This window comes from Pongo pygmaeus, chromosome 6, assembly GCF_028885625.2.
Source record: "Pongo pygmaeus isolate AG05252 chromosome 6, NHGRI_mPonPyg2-v2.0_pri, whole genome shotgun sequence".
In the NCBI taxonomy this organism is placed as follows: Eukaryota; Metazoa; Chordata; class Mammalia; order Primates; family Hominidae; genus Pongo; species Pongo pygmaeus.
Window position 1 is genome coordinate 103798816 of NC_072379.2, and position 22964 is coordinate 103821779.

Genomic DNA, 22964 nt, shown 5'->3' on the forward strand with positions numbered 1-22964 from the left:
TGCTAGATAATGCATAATAACAATTTCTATCAGGATCTGATAGTAATACAGCTAAAAATAATTGTAAATTACAAAGCTTTGTAATGATACTTTAAAAGGTAAATCATTCAAATGCTAGGCAAGATGGCTCAGGAGGACAAGCTGTCAGTGGTAGAGGGCCATGAACAATAGTCTTTGGATACCAGCTCTTCCTCCTTTCCTAGGGGTGTTCACTTTAGGCCACTCTCAGCTTGGGGAGAGTGGGGTCTATAAAAATGAATGCAGGCTCCTAAGTGCCCATCTGGGCCAGGGGTGGCCTTCCATGAGGAGGTGGGAGAGATGGCAGAGATTTAGTCCATCTTTGAATAAATGCCACAACACCACAAGCCCAAGAAGTGTGGTTCTCTATACAAGAGGGGGTTGATCCAATCTGACTTCCTTCTTGCTTCTTTTTAAAGTGAGAAATTCCTTTCTTACTGAAGGTGTCCAAAGGAAAATGGGGAAGGGTGGTTCACATCGCACAGCTCAGTACTTCACTTGTAAAATCTTAAGGAAACTTCGTAACAACAACAAAAAAACGAAAGGCGGGTGTCACATAAGCAGAGAAAATGTGGATAAAAACACAACATGACAGACCTGGCACTGTTTAATGAAGGGGATGGGTAGAAAGACTGTAATGGCTGCTTTGGCCTGCAAATGCCCTCCACCCTCTCACAAAACCCAGCACCCTAAGAAATGATTATCACTTCCAAGAAGCCACCAGTCAAAAAAAGTTTTTGCTTTTTCCAACCTGCTTCCTCATGACCACACCAAGCAGAATAAGACCTTGCCTTGTCTTCCCGCCTTCATAATGGACAGCACTGCTGACCAACGTGGGCTGTTTCTTGACAAAAAATAACTCCCTAGCAGCCTTCCCAACTGGGTTCCCTGAGAGAATTAGGACTAAGTGCCCCAAGGCATGGCTGTCTGTAGAAGTCACCTCTCCTCTCCATCTATAGTAGTTACTAGCTACACACTATCCTTGGGAGAACTGAACCAACAGTGGCTCAAATCACTTTCCACTGGGCTTACTCCCTCTTTGAGCAACCTTGGCTGAAAAAAGGCTGCTCAGGTGATATTTTATACCATGACCCAGACATTAAAGAAACATACAGCAACCACACCATTTGTTTGTGGAGTAAAAAGTAATTCAGAACTCATGCCCCAAGCAGTTCCAGGACACATCATCTGGCTTTTCTTTACAGTGTTCACTGAAAACTGGCCTCTGATCTCCACCTCTTCCTTTGGAACTGCTCAGGTATCTCATCTCTATAGCACTATCCAGACTTGCTGCCTTGACTAGATTATTTCCTCAGGCACAGCTAAGCTTTCTTCCTGTTCTCTTTTTTGTTATACCCTCTCATTTCACTAGAAACATGGTTATAAGCAATTAAGGCTTCATCCATCACAGTATTATCTTTTTGAATTAACCTAAAAGAATACTGACAGAGCCCTAATAAATAAACAAACAGTTTTTTAATATACAGTCTTAGAATTTTGCCCCAACAAATATATCTAGGAATAACTGTTCATTAATACAGGCCACCGCTAGTAGGAGAAGAGGGTGAGGAAATAACTTTTTCTTGTAATTTTCATTTAAATTTTATCTGTCAATTTGGTAGGTAAAAAAAAAATTACTTAATTTTCCTGAAAGGTTATATGCAAATAGAAACTTTTGTGGCTGTAGAGAACACATTAGAACATAAATATCAGTGACTCACTGGGAATATGCCCATTTCAAATGAATGATACACAACAAAAGATGGGCTGAGACAAAAGGGTGTCTTTCTATATATTCCGTATTTTTTATGTGTGACTGAAGAAGATACAGTTGGAAAGCAAAAGCTCTTTCAATATAGGGGCCTGGCAAAAAAATATGCCTCTTTCAATATAGGGGTCTTGGCCGGGCACAGTGGCTCATGCCTGTAATCCTAGCACTTTGGGAGGCCGAGACGGGCGGATCACGAGGTCAGGAGATCAAGACCATCCTGGCTAACACGGTGAAATCCCGTCTCTACTAAAACAAACAATTAGCCAGGCGTGGCGGCAGGTGCCTGGAGTCTCCGGTACTCAGGAGGCTGAGGCAGGAGAATGGCATGAACCTGGGAGGCGGAGCTTGCAGTGAGCCGAGATCGTGCCACTGCACTCCAGCCTGGGCGACATGGCGAGATTCCATCTCAAAAAAAAAAAAAAAAAAAAAGGGGACTTGCAAAAAATGTGCCACTGGGATAGGTGACAAGCGTTTTTTGTTCATCTGAAAGCTTTCTTTTCTCCATGAAGAACACAGAATGAGCAATAATCCTTCTATTTTCTTCTTGAATTGCCACTCAGTATACTCTGCTCTTCAGGGAACATATCAAATCCCTAAGACTCTCTCTCAGGCACTACTATAATTTCAGCAAATCTTTACTCACATAAAAGACCTAATGCCCCTTGCCAGGCAGGCTGCAGGACTGCGCTGGCATCTGAAGTGACAATACTCACCCTCTCTGAAGGAGGGACATGATCAATATTGTTCTCTGGACAGCACTATAGTAGCCCTTGAACATGAACAGGCAAGGCTAACGAGGAGTGGGGCCTGCCGCTCACGGCTGCCTGGCAGGAGGAAGCCGCTCACAGACACCTACTTGCCAAAGCCTTTTTCCCAGCTGCGTGGTAGGCTACAATGTATTTCTTCCCCTCCCTATCCTCTGTTTTTGTCTCTAATCCTGGAAACAGAGATTTGATAGCCTGATGGATGACGGTTCTTTTCTCTTTGGTGTCCTCGATAACCTATTAAAAAAAACAGATAGCAATACCACTAAATTAACAAACATTAAATAGGGAAGTAATACAGTGAATTAGTAAAAACACTGCTCACCTTATTAACTACGCAAAATAACAAAAGTGCCTGCATACAATTTCAAAAATCTTTTATTTTTATTTTTTTGACGGTCTCACTCTGTCGCTCAAGCTGGAGTGCAGTGGAGTGATCTCAGCTCACTGCAACCTCTACCTCCCGGGTTCAAGGGATTCTTCTGCTTCAGCCTCCTGAGTAGCTGGGATTATAGGCTCGCGACACCATGCCTGGCTAGTTTTTGTATTTTTAGTAGAGATGGGGTTTCACCATGTTGGCCAGACTGGTCTCAAACTCCTGGCCTCAAGTGATCCATCTGCCTTGGCCTTCCAAAGCGCTGAGATTACAGGCGTGAGCCACCGTGCCCAGTCTCAGAAATATTTCAGAGCTTCCCAATATTGCAAATCCTGGGAGCCTGTTGATGGAGCACATCCATCTGCCAGACACTGTACAAAGCACTATGGTCATCATTTTATTTAATCTTTGTAATCTCTCCATCATAACACCATTATATCTATTTAGAAGTGAGGAATTGTGTCTACGGTTATATAGCTGGAAGGTGGTAGAGCTGGATTTAAAATCCAGGCTGTCAAACCCAGGGGCCACCAACTCAGATGCTCCGTCTCGGGGTCTCTGCTGGACAGAAACCTTAGGGCTCCTACGTGAAAATGCAGACAAAACTAGGCCTTTTGGTATGTGAGAAGCTCAGTCCTTTGAACAATCCAACCTACAGCTGCTTCTTATTGAATTATATTCTGAATTATTTTATAATGAGGTTCTAGCACATGGGTTCACAGTAAAGAAAAATCAACATGATATAAACTCCACTAGTTACATGATATTTTCAGCTTGTGAGTGCATCTCATATACAGAATTTTCCCTCCCTCTTTACTCAATATAACCACAAATGTGTGTGTATATACCTCATTTTAAGAATCAAAAAAAATTCACAAAACAAGATTCATACTTACTATTTGCAATGCACAAATATTTTCTATGTTATTGCTATTATTATATATATTTTTTGAGACAGGGTCTGGCTCTGTCATCCAGGCTGGAGTGCAGTGATATGACCTTGGCTCACTGCAACCTCTGCCTCCCAGGCTCAAGCCATCCTCCTATCTCAGCCTCTCAAGTAGCTGGGACTACAGGCATGTGCCTCCATGCCCAGCTAATTTTTTTATGTTTTGTAGAGATGGCGTTTCACCATGTTGCCCAGGCTGGTCTCGATCTCCTGAATTCAAGCGATCTGCCCATCTCAGCTTCCCAAAGTACTGGAATTCCATGCCTGAGCCACTGTGCCCAGCCCTTATTTTATTCCATTTTTTAAAAATGCTGGTTGAGATCCACTACTAAACTGATTTCATGACCTATTAATGGATTGTAACCTGCAAGCTGAAAACATCGAGATACACTGCAACTGCTACTGGCTAAACTTGATGATACTTTTTTTTTTTTTTTTTGAGACGCAGTTTCACTCTGGTTACCCAGGCTGGAGTGCAATGGCACGATCTCGGCTCACTGCAACCTGTACGTCCCAGGTTCAAGTGATTCTCCTGCCTCAGCCTCCTGAGTAGCTGGGATTACAGGTGCCCACCACCACGCCCAGCTAATTTTTTGTATTTTTAGTAGAGACGGGGTTCTCCATGTTGGTCAGGCTGGTCTCGAACTCCTGACCTTAGGTGATCCACCCACCTCAGCCTCCGAAAGTGCTGGGATTACAGATGTGAGCCACCGCGCCCAGCAACTTGATGATACTTCAACAAAATAAAAAACGAAAAAAATCCACCAAACTACATTACAATTACAGGTAAATGACTTCTTCATAGCAAAAACTGAGTCTAGATCTGAAATTACTGATAGCAAGGAGAATGACAGTTTGTGTATATGAATACATGTTTAGACCTCAAAAACTCAGAAAGTCCATCTTCATTTTACAAATGAGGAAGCTTGCCCATAGTTTATGCCTTTTAAATGTAAAGACTTTCAGTAGATGGGAAAAACCTCAGTTTTTAAGACAACAGTAAATTTTACCACATGTATACGAAAATACATATTATAAGCCTAAGATAAACCTCTGCATTGTACAAGCAAAGGAAACTTGGACCATCCTTCTGGATTGCTCTAGAAATCTGCCAGGAATTTTCTTCTTGGCATTGCCAAAGGTTTTGTCTAAAGATTTTGTCAGTAATTGAAGATTTCTAACACTGCAATACCACACACTTTTGGGAAGCTCAGGTAGGGAGGGAGACAAGGGGCAGATAATGAATTCTGAAAAGATGTAGTATGCTTATTAACTAGGACTGATGGGAGGGGGAATTTCAGACAACCAAAAACCCCATAGCTCATTAAAATGTAGTACAAAATTAATTTAACATAATTTTTTTTTTTTTGATACGGGGCCTTGCTCTGTCACCCAGGCTGGAGTGCAGTGGTGTGATCTCTGCTCACTGCAACCTCTGTCTCCTAGGTTCAAGTGATTCTCTTGCCTCAGCCTCCCAAGTAGCTGGGACTACAGGCCTGTGCTACCACGCTTGGCTAATTTTTTTGTATTTTTAGTAGAGACGGGGTTTCACCATGTTGGCCAGGCTGGTCTTGAACTCCTGACCTCAAGTGATCCGCCCACCTTGGCCTCCCAAAGTGCTAGGATTACAGGTGTGAGCCACCGTGCCCGGTGAACAAAAGCTTTAACAACAAAATTTACTATTCTACTTAGTAGCTGAGCTCTCCTTTTCTTCAATAGCAGAATCGACCCATGATGAGCAAATAAATGCTCCCCTACTTCCTTTCCCCATTTCTTTCGCTTCCCAGAGTCCCAACTGAGACCAAGAAGCTGCTGAAGCCAGAATCTGACCTGGGTCACACACCTGACAGGCAGCAAACGGTGGTCCTGTTACAACGGACATTGTGGCATAATTGGTACTCTGTGATTCTAAACAACATATATCGTTGTTCATTTGTGGTCCCTAAATTTTTTTTTTCAGAGATGATGTCTCACTATGTTGTCCAGGCTAGTCTCCAATTCCTGGGCTCAGGTAAACCTCTAGCTTCAGCCTTCGGAGTAGCTAGGACTTTGGAATAGCATGTAACACTGTACCCAAATAAAAATGTTTTTAAACAAAAATGTAACTTTGGTGGGGCTATAATTTATCTGGGATACTAGTTATCTGCCCCAGTAAAAAAATTTTTTAGTGTAATATCTTTTAGATCCAATAGAGCAAAAAGTCACCCTTTGTTAACCATTGTAATTTTTTCCATAAACACTTAACATCCACCCAAAAAGCAACTAAAACCCTAAAAAATTTTTCATATATTTTTGCATTATTTACCTCAATGGCAACACTGGTTTCCTTATTTTTGAAGAGCTGGAGCTCCTCCAATCGCTGCTTTTCTTCAGCTGTCAAAACTGTAAATATGTCTTCTGAAGGGTCCTTTAAAATAACCATGAGAACTCACAATGAATCATACACAGAATTCAAGTTTAATAAAGCTCTATATTTCTAAATCTCTAGGAAATGCTATTTTTACACAGAAGGTGACATTTGCTAAAGAGCTACTTCTACCTCCTCATCCACTGGAATGGACAAGTCATTCAAATGGCTGATCCGTCCATCTTTTCCTATTTCATGAACAACGAAGTCGGAGTATCTGATAAAAGAAAACATGAACTTTCAGATAATTAACATCCTGTTTTCTATTAACTTTAGGATAAAGTTGATCAACAGCAAGCCTTACTATTGTGCAAAACAAGGAATTTTTAAAAATCTTCAATGCGAAATCACATGGAGTTATTTTTTGTTTGTTTTTTTTTTTTTTTTTTTTTTTTTTTTGAGATGGAGTCTTGCTCTGTTACCCAGGCTGGAGTGCAGTGGCTCAATCTCTGCTCACTGCAACCTCCGCCTCCTGGGTTCAAATGATTCTCCTGCCTCAGCCTCCCGAGTAGCTGGGATTACAGGCACACGCCACCACGCCCAGCTAATTTTTGTATTTTTAGTAGAGACAGGGTTGCACCATTTTGGCCAGGCTGGTCTCGAACTCCTGACCTCAAGTGATCCGCCCGTCTTGGCCTTCCAAAGTGCCGGGATTATAGGCGTGAATCACCACACCCGGCCTTTTCTGGTTTCTTAATGAATGCTGAGCCATACCTTGGCTCAAGTTTTATATGAGAACTTAAAGAAAAGACCCTCTTAGCTTCTAGAATATTCTTCCAGAGAAATGCAAAAACAAAAGCTTATTAACATTACCCTACGACGATTCAGGCAGCCCACAATAAATTAAATCACAAAATATGCTATATGGTTAATTGAATCAGAACCCAGTAAGTCTACCATGAACTAGCCTGAAGCTTACCTTTATGTTAAATATTTTACATGCATTATTCAAAATCCTCAACAACCCCAATGTGGTAATATGATCCATTTTTAAATTTTATTTTATTACTATTATTTTTTTTGAGACAGAGTCTTGCTCTGTTGCCCAGGCTGGAGTGCAGTGGCTTGATCTTGGCTCACTGCAACCTCCACCTCCTGGGTTCAAGTGATTCTCCTGCCTCAGCCTACCGAGTAGCTGGGATTACAGGCGCGTGCCACCACACCAGGCTAATTTTTGTATTATTAGTAGAGACACAGTTTCGCCATGTTGCCCAGGCTGGTCTCAAACTCCTGACCTCAAGTGATCTGCCCGCCTCGGCCTCCCAAAGTGCTGGGATCACAGGCATTAGCCACCGTGTCTGGCCTGATCCACTTTTTAAATGAGGATGCTGAGGTTCAGAGAGGCTAAGTAACTACTAAGTAGTGAACTTCACACTGGGATCCACCTGGCTCCAAAGACTACCTTCCTCTACCATAGTTGTGGCACATTCAAATGAAAAAAGAGTTTAAGATTATAAAACAAACTCAGGAGAAAACCTGAAACCATTTAAATGAATTTATTCATTTACTTATTTTTTGAGACGGAGTCTTGCTCTGTCATCCAGGCTGGAATGCAGTGGTGCAATCTCGGCTCACTGCAACCTCCACCTCCCAGGTTCAAGTGATTCTCCTGCCTCAGCCTCCCGAGCAGCTGGGATTACAGGTGCCCATCACCACGCCCGGCTAATTTTCGTATTTTTAGTATAGATGTGCTTTCACCATGTTGGCCAGGCTGGTCTCAAACTCCTGACCTCAAGTGATCCGCCCGCCTTGGCCTCCCAAAGTGCTGGGATAACAGGCGTAAGCCACTGTGCCTGGTGAATGAATTTATTTGAGGCATGATCATGCCACTGCATGCCAGCCTGGGTGACACAGTGAGACCCTCTCTCAAAAAAAGGGAAAAAATTAATTAATTAAAATTTAAAAATCCAAGGCTATTTATTCAGGCAGGTTTCCTTCATCCTATTCCTTTTGATCAGTAGTATAAACAATCCTCGGAGATAGAAAGCTAAGTGGAAGAATATAAAGCTAATTTCTTTCTAAAGAAGAAACCTAATACAATCAAAATAACTTTATACATAAACTAAATGTACCTTTCTTTTAAGATTCCCGAGAACCCTTGATGAGAACTCACAAACTTGGTGATGCCTACGTCAGCCTCAGTGAGTCCATGCTTCATCATGTCTGCAAAACTCTCTGATTCCTCCTCCTCGCACTCCTCTGAAAGTCCATCTTCCTCCTCCTCTTCCTCATCTTCCAACTGAGCCTCAGAATTCTTTCCACCTTTCCCAGTACTGACAGTGTCAGGAGGCCCAGGCACGTCTTCACTGATGGACAGAAAGTCATTCTGTAGCCCATCTTGACCTTCGGTTAGACTGCATTCCGACAGCTTCTGTTTTTTTGTCTCCTCAACTGGGACTCCACTGTCATTATCTTCGACAACCAGTGCCCCACGTTTCAGCGACACACCAGTCATTTCTGTCATCTCCATCTTTAAGGCTCCAAGAAAACATTTAAGAAAACCTGTTAGGAAAGAGTAGAAAGTAACAAACACCTATATAAAAGCTGGTTTCAGGCCGGGCGGGGTGGCTCACACCTGTAATCCCAGTATTTTGGGGGAGGTTAAGGTAGGCAGATCACTTGAGGTCAGGAGTTCAAGACCAGCCTGGCCAACATGGCGAAACCTTGTCTCTACTAAAAATTAGTTGGGCATGGGTGGCAGGCGCCTATAGTCCCAGCTCTTGGGAGGCTGAGGCAGGGGAACTGCTTGAACCCGGGAGGCAGAAGTTGCAGTGAGTTGAGATTGTGCCACTGCACTCCAGCCTGGGCGACAGAGTGAGACATCGTCTTAAAAAAAAAAAAAAAAAAAAAAAAAAAGGTCAGGCACGGTGGCTCATACCTGTAATCCCAGCACTTTGGGAGGCCGAGGTGGGTGGATCACAAGGTCAGGAGTTCAAGACCAGCCTGGCCAACATGGTGAAACCCCATCTCTACTAAAAATAGAAAAAAAACTAGCTGGGCGTGGTGGTGGGCGCCTGTAATCCCAGCTACTCAAGAGGCTGAGGCAGGAGAATCGCTTGAACCTGGGAGGCGGAGCTTGCAGTGAGCCGAGATTGTGCCACTGCACTCCAGCCTGGGGGACCAGAGCAAGACTCCATCTCAAAAAAAAAAAAAAGGAAAGAAGTTGGTTTCAGCAGATAAAGGCATAGTTAATGTTGTTCATACGATCCTAAAAATCATTTATAGAAGTAATTCTTTCTGATGTTGGCATACACTTTTTGTGGGACAGAAAACTGGCATAACACTTCTGCATGGAATTTGACAGTGTGCATCATCACAAGCCTTAAAAATATGTATGCTCTTTGACCCGGTAATACTACTTTTAGGGATTTATCTTAAGAAAATAATTAAGAAATAATCAAGTTTTAGCTCTAAGGATATTCATCTCCATACTTTTTTCTTTTTTTCAGTGACAAGGTCTGGCTCTTTCACCCAGTCTGGTGTGCAGTGGCATGATCACAGCTCACTGCAAACTCCAACTCCTGGGCTCAAGCGATCCTCCTGCCTCAGCCTCGCCAGTAGCTGGGACTACAGCAGCATGCCACCAAGACTGGCTAGTTTTTTTATATTTATTTTTCTGTAAAGACTAGGTCTCGCTATTATTGCTCAGTCTGGTCTTGAACTCCTGGGCTCAAGCAATGTCTCACTTTGGCTTCCCAAAGTGTTGGGAATATAGGTGTGAGCCACCCTGCCTGGCCACAGTGCTTTTATATTAGCAAAACATTAAGAGCAATGAAACTTGGGTACATAAACTGAACAATACGTAGCAACATTGACAAGAAACTGGGAAAGGTGGTTACCTCTAGGACAGGGTCTAGAAGTGGTGGCTGGGGACGGAGGTGGGAAATTTGCTGTTCTCACTCAATAACATGGTTGTAATCATTTGAAGCTCGTTTGATGTATATGTATTATCCTTTCAAAAAACTGATTAAATATTGTGGCCGGGATCGGTGGCTCACACCTGTAATCCCAATACTTTGGGAGGCTGAGGCAGGCAGATCACCTGAGGTCGGGAGTTTGAGACCAGCCTGATCAACATGGAGAAATTCCGTCTCTACTAAAAATACAAAATTAGCCAGGCATGGTGGCACATGCCTGTAATCCCAGCTACTCGGGAGACTGAGGAAGGAGAATAACTTGAAACCAGGAAGTGGAGGTTGTGGTGAGCCGAAATTGCGCCTTTGCACTCCAACCTGGGCAACAAGAGCAAAACTCCATCTCAAAAAAATAATAATAATAATAAAATAAAATATTGTATAACCACGCTTACTGACATGAAAGCCATACCTATGTCATACCACATTAAAAAAAAGGAGTGGGAGGTGTCATACAGGTGGTATAGAGATATAGTTCTGCAAGATGAAAAGTTCCGGATAGTGATTGCCTAACAATGTGAATACACTTAACACTACTGAACTGTACATGTGGTTAAAATGGCAAATTTTAATTTTTTTTTGAGACAGGGTCTCACTCTGTTGCCCAGGCTTGAGAGCAGTGGCATGATCTCGGCTCACTGCAACCTCCACCTCCTGGGCTCAAGCCATCCTCCTACCTCAGCCTCCCGGGTGGCTGGGATCACAGGCGTGTACCACCACGCCTGGCTAATCTTTATAATTTTTGGTAGAGACAGGGGTTCACCATGTTGGCCAGGGGGCTCTCGAACTCCTGACCTCAAGTGATCTCCCGACACTGGGCTCTCAAAGTGCTGGGATTTCAGGCATGAGCCACCCTGTCTGGCCTAATTTGATACTCTTGGTAAAATAAGGATAAAAACTTTTTCTATGTTAATTACGTACAAGATGCTGAAGGTAACATACTGATGAACCTAGTAAACATATCCATAAATAAAGCAAATGAGCAGAAAATAAATATGCTAGTTCTCCAAGGCATGGTTAACAAGAAAGTCACCTATATAAGCATCTACAGCAAAATAACAATGAGGATTAACTAAATTTTATTTATTTATTTATTTATTTATTTATTTATTTTTGAGACAGAGTCTCGCTCTGTTGCCCAGGCTGGAGTGCAGTGACACGATCTTGGCTCACTGCAAGTTCCACCTCCCGGGTTCACGCCATTCTCCTGCCTCCGCCTCCCAAGTAGCTCAGACTACAGGTACCCGCCACCACGCCCGGCAAATTTTTTGTATTTTTTAGTAGAGGTGGGGTTTCACCGTGTTAGCCATGATGGTCTCAATCTCCTGACCTTGTGATCTGCCCGCCTCGGCCTCCCAAAGTGCTGGGATTACAGGCGTGAGCCACCGTGCCTGGCCGATTAACTAAATTTTAAGAATCCATATTTGATCTTACCCTGTTGTCCAAAATCACGAACAAAAAGAAAATCAAAAAACAAGTACATGCAAAAAGTAAAAGCAAAAAAGGATTATGACGGGAGGGTAAGTGAGCTGGGACCATAGGGACAGTGTGCTTGCGTGGTTCACAGGTGTCAAGGAGCCCCTAAAATAGTTCAGGAAGTGGCCAAGGAGATGGACAAGGAAGACAAGCCTTTCAAATAGAATAAAAGAGGAGTAGAAGAAACTCCCTGGGCTAAAAGCAACAGGGAAGGGCCCCCTGGTCACAGGTGGTATTAAGAAATCCAACAAAAAGCCAGCCGTTCCTTGTACTTGAGGCAAAGGTGACCCTTGGTTCCATTCCTTTTTTTTTTTTTTTTTTGAGATGGAGTCTCACTCTGTCATCTAGGCCTGGAGTGCAGTGGTGGTGCGGTCTCGGCTCAACTGCAACCTCCGACTCCTGGGTTCAAGATATTCTCCTGCCTCAGGCTCCCAAGTAGCTGGGATTACAGGCATGCCCGCCACTATGCCCAGCTTATTTTTTGTGTTTTTAGTAGAGATGGGGTTTCACCATGTTGGCCAGGCTAGTCTCGAACTCCTGACCTCATGATTTGCCTGCCTTGGCCTCCCAAAGTGCTGAGATTACAGGCGTGAGCCACCGCGCCTGGCCCCATTCCTGTTTAAACATCTGTATTCCCTGCCATAACATCTTTTGCCACCTATAGCTACTTGAAGTATGGTCTTGGAGCCTGTTGTACATTTAAGAATAAATTTTCATTAAAAAAAAAAAAAAAAGTGGTTGGGCACTGTGGCTCAGGCCAGGTGCGTGGCTCACGCCTGAAATCTCAGCACTTTGGGAGGCTGAGGTGGGTGGATCCCCTGAGGTCAGAAGTTCGAGACCAGCTTGGCCAACACGGTGAAACCCCTCTCTAGTAAAAATACAAAGATTAGCTGGGTGTGAGGGCACACACCTGTAATCTCAGCTGCTTGAGAGGCTGAGGCAGGAGAATCGTTTGAACCCAGGAGGCAGAGGTTGCACTGAGTCAAGATCACGCCACTGCGCTCCAGCCTAGGCGACAGAGCGAGTCTCCATCTCAAACAAAACAAAACAAACAAAACAAAACAAAAAAGTATTATGACAGCTACAAAAAATAGGAGAGAAGGGATTGAAAAAAATGGCAGTTAAAACAATTTCTGGTGGCCTGGTGCAGTGGCTTACGCCTGTAATCCCAACACTTTGGGAGGCTGAGGCGGGTGGATCACAAGGTCAGGAGTTCGAGACCAGCCTGATCAACATGATAAAACCCCATCTCTACTAAAAATACAAAAAATTATCAAGGCGTGGTGGTGGGCGCCTGTAATCCCAGCTACTAAGTAGGCTGAGGCAGGAGAATTGCTTGAACCTGGGAGGCGGAGGTTGCAGTGAGTCGGGATTGCACCACTGCACTCCAGCCTGGGTGACAGAGGGAGATTCCGTCTCAAAAAAAAAAATTCCTTTGAAAGACAAGAAATTAAATACAGAAAATGGAAGAAACTGAAACTGGAATAGAAGTAGACCACAACTGTAGTTACAGAAAAGTATCCCTAATTCAAAGAAGAAAGCACTTACTCTTTGTCCTGAACAGGTGTAGTCAAAAAAAGAACGCTGGTTTATGAAATGCTGATACAATTTCGCTCTCACCTTACAGCAACAAAACTACCCTCAGAGGTTTTGTACAAATGAAGGAGACAAAAATGGACCAGGGCTTACATAAGGACTGGGAGAACACGCCGAAGACAAAACCTAACCAAAGACTACAATGCCTGGGCCAAATTTTGTGGCATAAGGAAGAGGATGGAAAAGCAGGAGAAGGGCATTTGGGGTCACAGGTACAGCATGTGCAAAGGCATGGGGGCGTGGGAGCTCACAGAGTGCTGGAAGAGCAAAAGAACTCATCGCCCACTGTGGGGGTTAGACATACAAGGAGGGTCTGGGGTTACAGCTTGGGAGGGGGCAGAGGCCACATGAGGCTACAAGGAAGGAGTCACAACCTGAAAACCACGTTTTGTAATTTAGCACTGAATTTGTAATTTAGAAAGATTCTGTGGCACCCCTTTGAAGAGAAACTGGGGTTAGGCTGGAAGACCAGGTAAGAGGGTACAGCTGTAATCTAGGCAAGAAATTAATATAATCTGATCTAAGGCTGAAGCAAGGGAGACAGAAAAAGGCAACTTTCAAGAACATTTAGGAAGTAGTAGCAGGGACAGGAGAAGGTGACAAATGTGGGAGAAAAGGGGAAATACTCCAGGATAACTCGAGTTTCCATCCCTGGGGAACTGAGAGGACAGTGGTGGTCTTCCTGATATGAGGGCCCCAGAAAGAAGAGCAGGTGTTGGAAGAAGATGAGCCCACCCATAGTCCTGTGGTGTTGCAGGTACCTGGGGAGACATCCCAGTGGAGATGACCTGTGGGCACTCATCACATTGTGTCACACATGCCCTTACCAAAAACCTGCAATGGCTCCCCAATGACCATACAGGCTTCCCAGCTGGCATCACAGCTCTACCAGGAGATCCTGATGCCCTTCCAGAAGCCAGAACTCTCAGTAAGGAAGAAAGAGTGGCCAATAACAGCCATTCACACAGCTTGGCACAGGGACTTCACAGTCAGCAAAATATTCACCTCCTCTCCTTATGCAGAAAAAACATCGGGCCTCCCCCTCTCAACAATCTTGGAGCCAGATCTAGGTTTTGCCATTTACTAAGTGGGTGACTTAACCTCTCGAACCTGTTTCTTTCTCTGTAAAAGTAAAATATGATGACTTGGCCAAAGGTCTGTAATAGCTCCTCTTACTCAACTGTTAGTCCTTAATAGTTATTATGGATGATTTACACAGCTGAACTGTATTGTTGTTGTGTCTGGAGGAGTTTAAAAAAAGAAAAAAAGCTGGCTGGGCACAGTAGCTCACGCCTGTAATCCCAGCACTTTGGGAGGCTAAGGCAGGTGGATCACCAGGTCAAGACATCGAGACCATCCTGTCCAACATGGTGAAACCCCATCTCTACTAAAAATACAAAAAATTAGCTGGGCGTGGTGACGGGCGCCTGTAGTCCCAGCTACTCCGGAGGCTGAGGCAGGAGAATGGCGTGAACCCGGGAGGCGGAGCTTGCAGTGAGCTGAGATCGCGCCACTGCACTCCAGCCTGGGTGACAGAGAGAGACTCCGTCTCAAAAAAAAAAAAAAAAAGAAAAGAAAAGAAACAGAATCTAAAAGCTGTTGGAATCCCCAAAACACTTTTTAAGACTTGAGAGAGATGTGACTATGATCTGAGTCACATATGGTTACAATTTGTTTCTCAGATTATAAATTAGCTCACTTTCATTTTTCCTGTTCCATACAATGACTAAAAATTATTATTATTATTTTTTTTTGAGATGGAGTCTCGCTTTGTGCCCCAGGCTGGAGTGCAGTGGCGCAATCTCAGCTCACTGCAAGCTCCGCCTCCCGGGCTCACACCATTCTCCTGCCTCAGCCTCCCGAGTAGCTGGGACTACAGGTGCCTGCCACCACGCCCGGCTAATTCTTTGTATTTTTAGTTGAGACTGGGTTTCACTGTGTTAGCCAGGATGGTCTCGATCTCCTGACCTTGTGATCTGCCTGCCTTGGCCTCCCAAAGTGCTGAGATTACAGGCGTGAGCCACTGCACCCGGCCTACGATGACTAAAAATTCTTAATTAATGACCCTTGTTAGAGAAGAACTTTCCCTTTGGTGTCCTGCTTATGCTTAAACCATATGACAGAAAACCCATAACTATTACATCTTCCCCAATGTACTCTCCCCAAAAAGAAACACTGCCTATAACCAATCAAATTGCTGTAACTATGTGCCAACCCTGTATGAAAAATGTTGTAATCCTGCTAAAAACTCCTGTCTCTGCCTATATAAAACCTAAACTTCCCTACTTCAGAACTTTGACTCCATTTTTTTAGAACTGGGGTTTCCAGGTGGGACACCCTCAAACTTTGCACTTGAATAGTTCTCTTTATACTAGATTCTGACGCTCTTGATTATTTTAGGTTGACAACAGGCCTTTAGGTTGCCAGTCTTTTTCTTGATATTTGTGGACATTTGTCTGATCTCTTTTTCTTGATATATCTAACTGCAAAGACAAGATCATTAACTAAACTCACTTTTAAATTTCAAATGAAATTACATTTTTCATTGTTTAAGTCAATGGCCCTATCATAGACAAAATAATTTTTTTTTTTTGACACAGAGTCTTGCTGTCACCCAGGCTGGAGTGCAGTGGCACAATCTCAGCTCACTGCAACCTCCAACTCCTGAGTTCAAGCAATTCTCACGCCTCAGCCTCCTGAGTAGCTGGGCCTGGCTAACTTCTGTATTTTATTTTATTTTATTTTATTTATTTATTTGTTTGTTTGTTTGTTTATTTATTTTGAGGCAGAGTCTCACTCTGTTGCCCAGGCTGGAGTGCAGTGGCATGTTCTTGGCTCATTGCAACCTCTGCTTCCTGGGTTCAAACGATTCTCCTGCCTCAGCCTCCTGAGTAGCTGGGATTACAGGTGTGTGCCACCAAGCCCAGCTAATGTTTTGTATTTTTACTAGAGACGGGGTTTCACCATGTTGGTCAGGCTGGTCTCGAACTCCTGACCTGGTGATCCGCCCACCTCAGCCTTGTAAAGTGCTGGGATTACAGGCGTGAGCCACCGCGCCTGGCCTAATTTTTGTATTTTTAGTAGATATGAGGTTTTACCAGGTTGGCCAGGCTGGTCCGAAACTCCTGGCCTCAAGTGATCCACCCACATTGGCCTCCCAAAGTGCTGGGATTACAGGCGTGAGCCACCGTGCCCGGCCCAAATTAATTATTAAAGTATATATAGTACCAACGATTTTTAAATCACTTAATATATATTTTTCTAAGTTCTGTCCTATAGGCCTAAAAGCTGAGAGCATATTTACTAGAAGAACTGTTCAAAGTTCTGGACTAGGAAAGGCAAAACTCAAACAAGTGTCATTTTCACAAGCAGGAACTACGTGAAAGGGAAGCTGAAATGGAATTTTTTTTTGAGACGGAGTTTTGCTCTTGTTGCCCAGGCTGGAGTGCAATGGCGCGATCTCGGCTGATCTCAGCTCACAGCAACCTCCACCTCCCGGGTTCAAGTGATTCTCCTGCCTCAGCTTCCTGAGTAGCTGGGATTACAGATACCCGCCACCACGCCCAGCTAATTTTTGTATTTTTAGTAGAGACGGAGTTTCACCATGTTGGTCAGGCTGGTCTTGAACTCCTGATCTCAGGTGATCCATCCACCTCGACCTCCCAAAGTGCTGGGATTACAGGTGTGAGCCACCACACCCGGACTGGAATGTAATTTTTAAATTGAGGGTTGGGGAGAGGAGAGAGAGGTGATCTTATGAACACAGAAGAGGTCTGAGAGAATTAAATTGGAAAGATAAAACAAGCCTGACTACCCCAAGGTGAGAGGCCCAAGGAAATCAGTTTTGCAGTCAGGAAAGCCCAAGCATTCTACCTTGAATGAAGATATAAAGTTACCAGATGTGAAAAGGGGGGAGAGGGCAGTTTTATGCGTTTTTGACATATTTAAAAGAAAAAATTTTAAGAAAACATGCTGCACAAATACACTATCCACGATAGTAATGATGGTATCTTAATTGTCAAGTAAAACTCCATAGACCGGAAGCCTGATGTTACAACCAGGAAGAGAATGAACTCCTCTGATACTTTCCCCAAAACTTAAAATCCTTCACATTTCTTTTTCTTTTTTTTTTTTTGGCGATGGATTCTTACTCTGTTACCCAGGCTGGAGTACAGTGGTGTGATCTCTGCTCACTGCAACCTCCACCTCCTGGGTTCAAGTGATCCTCCCGCCTCAGCCTCCCAAGTAGCTGAGAGTACGTACAGGCATGCGCCACCATGCCCGGCTAATTTTTGTATTTTTAGTAGAGATGGGTTTCCACCATGTTGGCCAGGCTGGTCTTGAACTCCTGACCTCAGGTGATCTGCCTGCCTCGGCCTCCCAAAGTGCTGAGATCACAGGCATGAGCCACCACGGCCAGCCAATCCTTCATATTTCTTTGGAGGAAATGCTAAAATAATGTTTTTTGTTTCCTCTGCACTCCAAATGAGACAACCGAGACTAGAAATACTATAATTTTAACAGTATTTTAAAACCCTTTTCATTAAAATACTAGATTCACCAACTAAGCTTTAAGAAGTACTCTTGGGCCAGGCGCGGTGGCTCACGCCTGTAATCCCAGTACTTTGGGAGGCCGAGGTGGGCGGATCATGAGGTCAGGGGATCGAGACCATCCTGGCTAACACAGTGAAACCCCATCTCTACTAAAAATACAAAAAATTAGCCGGGCGAGGTGGTGGGTGCCTGTAGTTCCAGCTACGAGGGAGGCTGAGGCAGGAGAATGGCGTGAACCCCAGGGGGCAGAGCCTGCAGTGAGCCGAGATCGCGCCACTGCACTCCAGCCTAGGCGACAGCGAGACTCCGTCGCAAAAAAAAAAAAAAAAGTACTCTTAGCTAGGCATGTGTGCATGTAGTCCCAGCTAACAGGGCGGCTGAGGCAGGAGGATTGTGTGAGACCAGTTTAAGGCTGTAGTAAGTTATGAGACCAGGAGTTTGAGACCAGCATGGACAACATAGTGGGACCATGTCTCTGCAAAAAATTAAAAAATTAGCCAGGCAGCTGGGTGTGGTGTCTCACGCCTGTAATCCCAGCACTTTGGAAGGCCGAGGTGGGCAGATCACAAGGTCAAGAGTTCGAGATCAGCCTGGCCAGCATGGCAAAACCCCATTTCTACTAAAAATACAAAAATTAGCCATGCATGGTGGTGCGCCCCTGTAATCCCAGCTACTCGGGAGGCTGAGACAGGAGAATCACTTGAACTGGGGAGGTGGAGGTTGCAGTGAGTCGAGATTGCGCCACTGCACTCCAGCCTGGGCAACAGAGGGAGACTCTGTCTCAAAAAATAAATAAATAAAAATAAGCCGGTCAAGGTGGCATGCACCTGTAGTCCCAGCTACTTGCGAGGCTGAGGTGGGAGGATCCATTGCGCCCAGGAGGTCGAGGCTGCAGTAAGCCGTGATGGTGCCACTACACTTCAGCCTGGGTGACAGAGAGAACGTGTCTCAAAAAATAAATAAATAAAATCCTTTTTCAGCATTTTCAAAATTTTAATACAACACTAACAACAGTCTCTTGTTTATTTATTTATTTTTGAGACAGGGTCTCACTCTGTCACCCAGGCTGGAGTGCAGTGGCATGATCTCGGCTCATTTATTTATTTATTTATTTTTGAGACAGGGTCTCACTCTGTCACCCAGGCTGGAGTGCAGTGGCGTGATCTCGGCTCATTTATTTATGGAGACAGGGTCTCACTCTGTCACCCAGGCTGGAGTGCAGTGGCGTGATCTTGGCTCAATGCAGCCTTGACCTCCCAGCTCAAGCGATCCTCCCACTTCAGCCACCCGAGTAACTGGGACTACAGGCATGTGCCACCACGCCCAGTTAATTTTTGTATTTTTTGCAGAGACAGGGTTTTGCCATGTTGCCCACTAGTCTCAAACTCCTGAGCTCAAGTGATCTACCCTGCCTCAGCTGGGATTACAGGTGTACACCACTGCCCAGGCCAAACAGTCCCTTATTAATTAATTCCTCCAAAATAAACATCAGAAAAACAGCCATTAGTCTTTTCTTTAATTATTTTTTTTTAAATTTTATTTTATATATTTTTTGAGAAGGAGTCTCACTCTGTTGCCCAGGCTGGAGTGCAGTGGCGCAATCTCGGCTCACTGTAACCTCTGCCTCCCCGGTACACGAGATTCTCCTGCCTCAGTCTCGTGAGTAGCTGGGATTACAGGTGCCCGCCACAACGCCAGGCTAATTTTTTGTATTTTTAGTAGAGATGGGGTTTCACCGTGTTATCCAACATTGTCTCGAACTCCTGACCTCATGATTCGCCCGCCTCGGTCTCCCAAAGGGCTGGGATTATAGGCCTGAGCCACCGCGCCCAGCCTACAAAAACAGCCATTAGTCTTAATTCTATCATTATATTTCAAAACTATCCACAACTTTCACTTTTTAAATACATCTTTCCTCCATCCCCTGCAAATTATCAGTAATCTCTATAGCTCTCACAATAGTGAGCATTTTCTTTAGGGCCAGAGCACAGAGAACACACTAAATTTTTTTTTTTTTTCGAGATGGAGTTTTCTTCTGTCTCCCAGGCTGGAGTGCAGTGGTGCAATCTCGGCTCACTGCAATCTCTGCTTTCAGGGTTCCGGCGATTCTCCTACCTCAGCCTCCTGAGTAGCTGGGATTACAGGCGTGGGCTAAAATTACCACATCCAGCTAATTTTTGTATTTTTAGTAGAGTGGGGGTTTCGCCATGTTGGCCAGGATGGTCTCGAACTACTGACCTGACCTCAAATGAGCTGCCCACCTCGGCCTCCCAGAGTGCTGGGATTACAGGCATGATGTCACCGGCCCAGCAGACACACTGCATTCTAATATGCAAAATCATTAAATCTATGAGGGTCATTCATTCTGCAAATATTTATTGAGCAAGTGTCCTATGTGTCTGGCATTGTTGTAGGCACTGGAAGAAAAGGGTAATACCATTTCATGTCCTCACGTAGCTTACAGTGTATTTGAGAATATATCTGAGAACAAAATAAAATTAATCTCAGGACATGCAAGCTCCAAAGAATTAAAGCAGGGTAAGGGGCTGAGAGTAAGAGGGGTGTTCTTCAGTGATGCCTCGTCTAAGGAGGAGACTTCTGAGCAAAGACAAGGAAGAACCAGACAGGAAAAGATGTGTGTGAGAACTCCAGGCAGCCCGAACAGCACGTGTAAAGGACCTGAAACAGGAGCAAACTCAGTCGACAGTATGACCAGCTGGATTGTTCTCTCTCTCTCCTAGGTCAGGAAAAATGCTGTTTCATTAATACAGTACATGCATGCTTCTGCCTCTATCAAAAGACATGTTCAAGGCCGAGTGTGGTGGCACACGCCTGTAATCCCAGCACTTCGAAAGGCTGAGGCGGGTGGATCACCCGAAGTCTGAAGTTCAAGACCAGCCTGGCCAACATGGTGAAACCCCATTTCGACTAAAAATACAAAAATTAGCTGGGTGTGGTGGCGTGCACGTGTAATCCCAGCTACTCTGGAGGCTGAGGCAGGAGAATCGCTTCAACCTAGGAGGCGGAGGTTGCAGTGAGCCAAGATCGTGCCACTGCACTCCAGCCTGGCTGATGGAGCGAGACTCCGTCTAAAAAAAAGAAATCAATAAACAAAGATACGTTGAAGGCCGAGTGTGGTGGCTCAAGCCTGTAATTCCAGCACTTTGGGAGGTCAAAGCAGGAGGACTGCTTAAGGTCAGGAGTTTGAGGCCAGGCTGGGCAACACAGCGAGACCCTGTGTGGTGGCACATGCCTATAGTCCCAGCTACTTGGGAGGCTGAGACGGGAGGATTGCTTGAGCCCAGGAGTTCAAGGCTGCAGTGAGCCATGATCACGCCACTGCACTCCAGCCTGGGCAACAAGAGCAAAATTCTGTCTCAAAAAAATAAAAATAAAAAAACCAAAAACATGTTCACAAGGAGTTGTTAAGTACGTACTGTTGGCTACTTTCCTAATGATTGAACATAATAATTGCCTAACCATCCCCTTTTCAATAGTGTTGTACAGTCTGATTTTCGACAGATCCCTCAATAGTCCAGGCTCCCCCAGGCCAATAGGGCATAGTCATTTCATAGATGATTAGAGGCTTGGGGATGGGGGGGAACCTTAGTAAACCTTTATTTTTGGAATGGAAAAAAAAAGTGGTCTGACGGGACCAAATATTTGAAAAACTAAACTCTTTGCCAACCCTACTCGGCAGGCAACGAAGGTGTGCTTCTAAACCCCTCTGCGCAGGGCTGACGAGGACTCGAATTTCAGCTTGCACAGCAGCACCTCCATCCACTCGTTAATCATTCACCCAGCTTGAGGGCTGGAGAAAGCACTCTGAGTCTGCAGCCCGTCCACTCCTACTCTGGGAAATGCATACAAAGCAATCAGTCCCCAGAGCCCGCGTGGCGCCTAGTAGGCTCCCAGTGAGTGACGACGCAGGACACAGGGGTGGAACACGTGGGCTGGACGCACAGAAAGCAGGCGCGGTGAAGCAGTGGCACCGTGAAGGGCTTCAGGACCAGTGTTCCTCTGACGGAGGGACAAGAGTTTAGGGAGCGTCCGGGGCAAAGAAAGGGAGCAGTGGGAAGGGGGCCCCCGGCGGACAGCGCCGCGCGGGGAGGAGGGGAGCGCTCGGGCGCGGCGCCTCCGGACGACGGGCCGGGTAGAGGGGAGCGGGGAGCGGAGAGCGGCGCCTGCACCGCCGAAGCGCAGGACCCGCCGGGTTCCAACTGTGCTCCCGCGGGCGCGATCCATAATGGAGGCGCCGCGGGCTCTGACCACTGCAGGGCCGCCTTCCCAGTCCGCACTGCCTCTTGGGGCGGGGCCCTGGGGCTGGGGCTGGGGCCAGGGCCAGGCCGGGGAGCTAGCCGAGGAGCCCCAGCGGCCGCGGGGAGGCCGCGCACTTACCCGGAGCCTGGGAGCGCGGGCGCGGCGTGGGCCGGGCGGCGAGGTGGCCAGCGCTCTGGGTGGGACGCAGGAGAGCGGCGAAGGCCACTTGGATGAGCCAGCGGTTAGGGCGGACAGGAATAGGCAGAGCGTTCCGCGCCGAGGACCAGATACGCTCCAGCCGACTCACCGGCGGCCGGGCTCGCACACGTGCGGCGCAGCGACGCGCCGCGGCCTGGCTGGACCCGCCCCGGGGGCGGAGTCCGCTCCCTGCCGCCGGCCCCGCCCCTGGCCCACCCCCTCGGAGCGGCCTGCGAGCCAGAGAGCACCCGAACGCGTACTCCCAGCCTGCGCGCGCTCACACCGGACCTTCCTCGCGACCGCGCCTGAGTCGCACCTGCGGCAGAGAGCGATTTCACCAAGCATCTAAGAGTTCTTTAGATCTTTAGGAAGTCTAAGGCAGCGATTGCCTCCTTTGGCGTTATATTCTAAGAAGTGTTTCCTTCACATAGTTGTGGCCCTTTCACGTTGCACCGACCACGCAGTTAACAATAATGGAAAGAGAATCACTTTAGGGACTAAATATTGTTCTACATTTGATCCTGGGAATGTAGCGGATCTAAAAGCACCATCTTCCTACTTCTTACCGCTCTGGCTTGATGGCTTGCCATAGGATCTGCTTCAAGAAACCGGATCACAGGTTTTTTTGTTTTGTTTTGATTTGGTTTTGACAGAGTCTCGCTCTGTCGCACAGGCTGGAGT

At 45.6% G+C, this 22964-nt stretch overlaps 1 protein-coding gene across 5 annotated transcripts in view; it reads right to left on the minus strand.

The window, feature by feature from the left end:
• PUS7 (pseudouridine synthase 7) overlaps positions 1 to 22461 on the minus strand; it is a 65249-nt gene extending 42788 nt beyond the window's left edge. Inside the window, exons 1-5 of one of the 5 annotated variants that reach the window (XM_054494815.2) lie at positions 22224 to 22461; positions 8358 to 8787; positions 6418 to 6502; positions 6184 to 6285; positions 2646 to 2790 (exon numbers count right to left, since the gene is read on the minus strand). In XM_054494815.2, the coding sequence (XP_054350790.1) occupies positions 2646 to 2790; positions 6184 to 6285; positions 6418 to 6502; positions 8358 to 8755 (730 nt within the window). In that variant the 5' untranslated portion in view covers positions 8756 to 8787; positions 22224 to 22461. The remainder of the gene's footprint in view (positions 1 to 2645; positions 2791 to 6183; positions 6286 to 6417; positions 6503 to 8357; positions 8788 to 22223) is intronic. The other 4 variants (XM_054494816.2, XM_063668426.1, XM_063668425.1 and 1 more) reach the window with 4 other exon arrangements.
• Between the last annotated feature and the right edge of the window lie 503 nt (positions 22462 to 22964).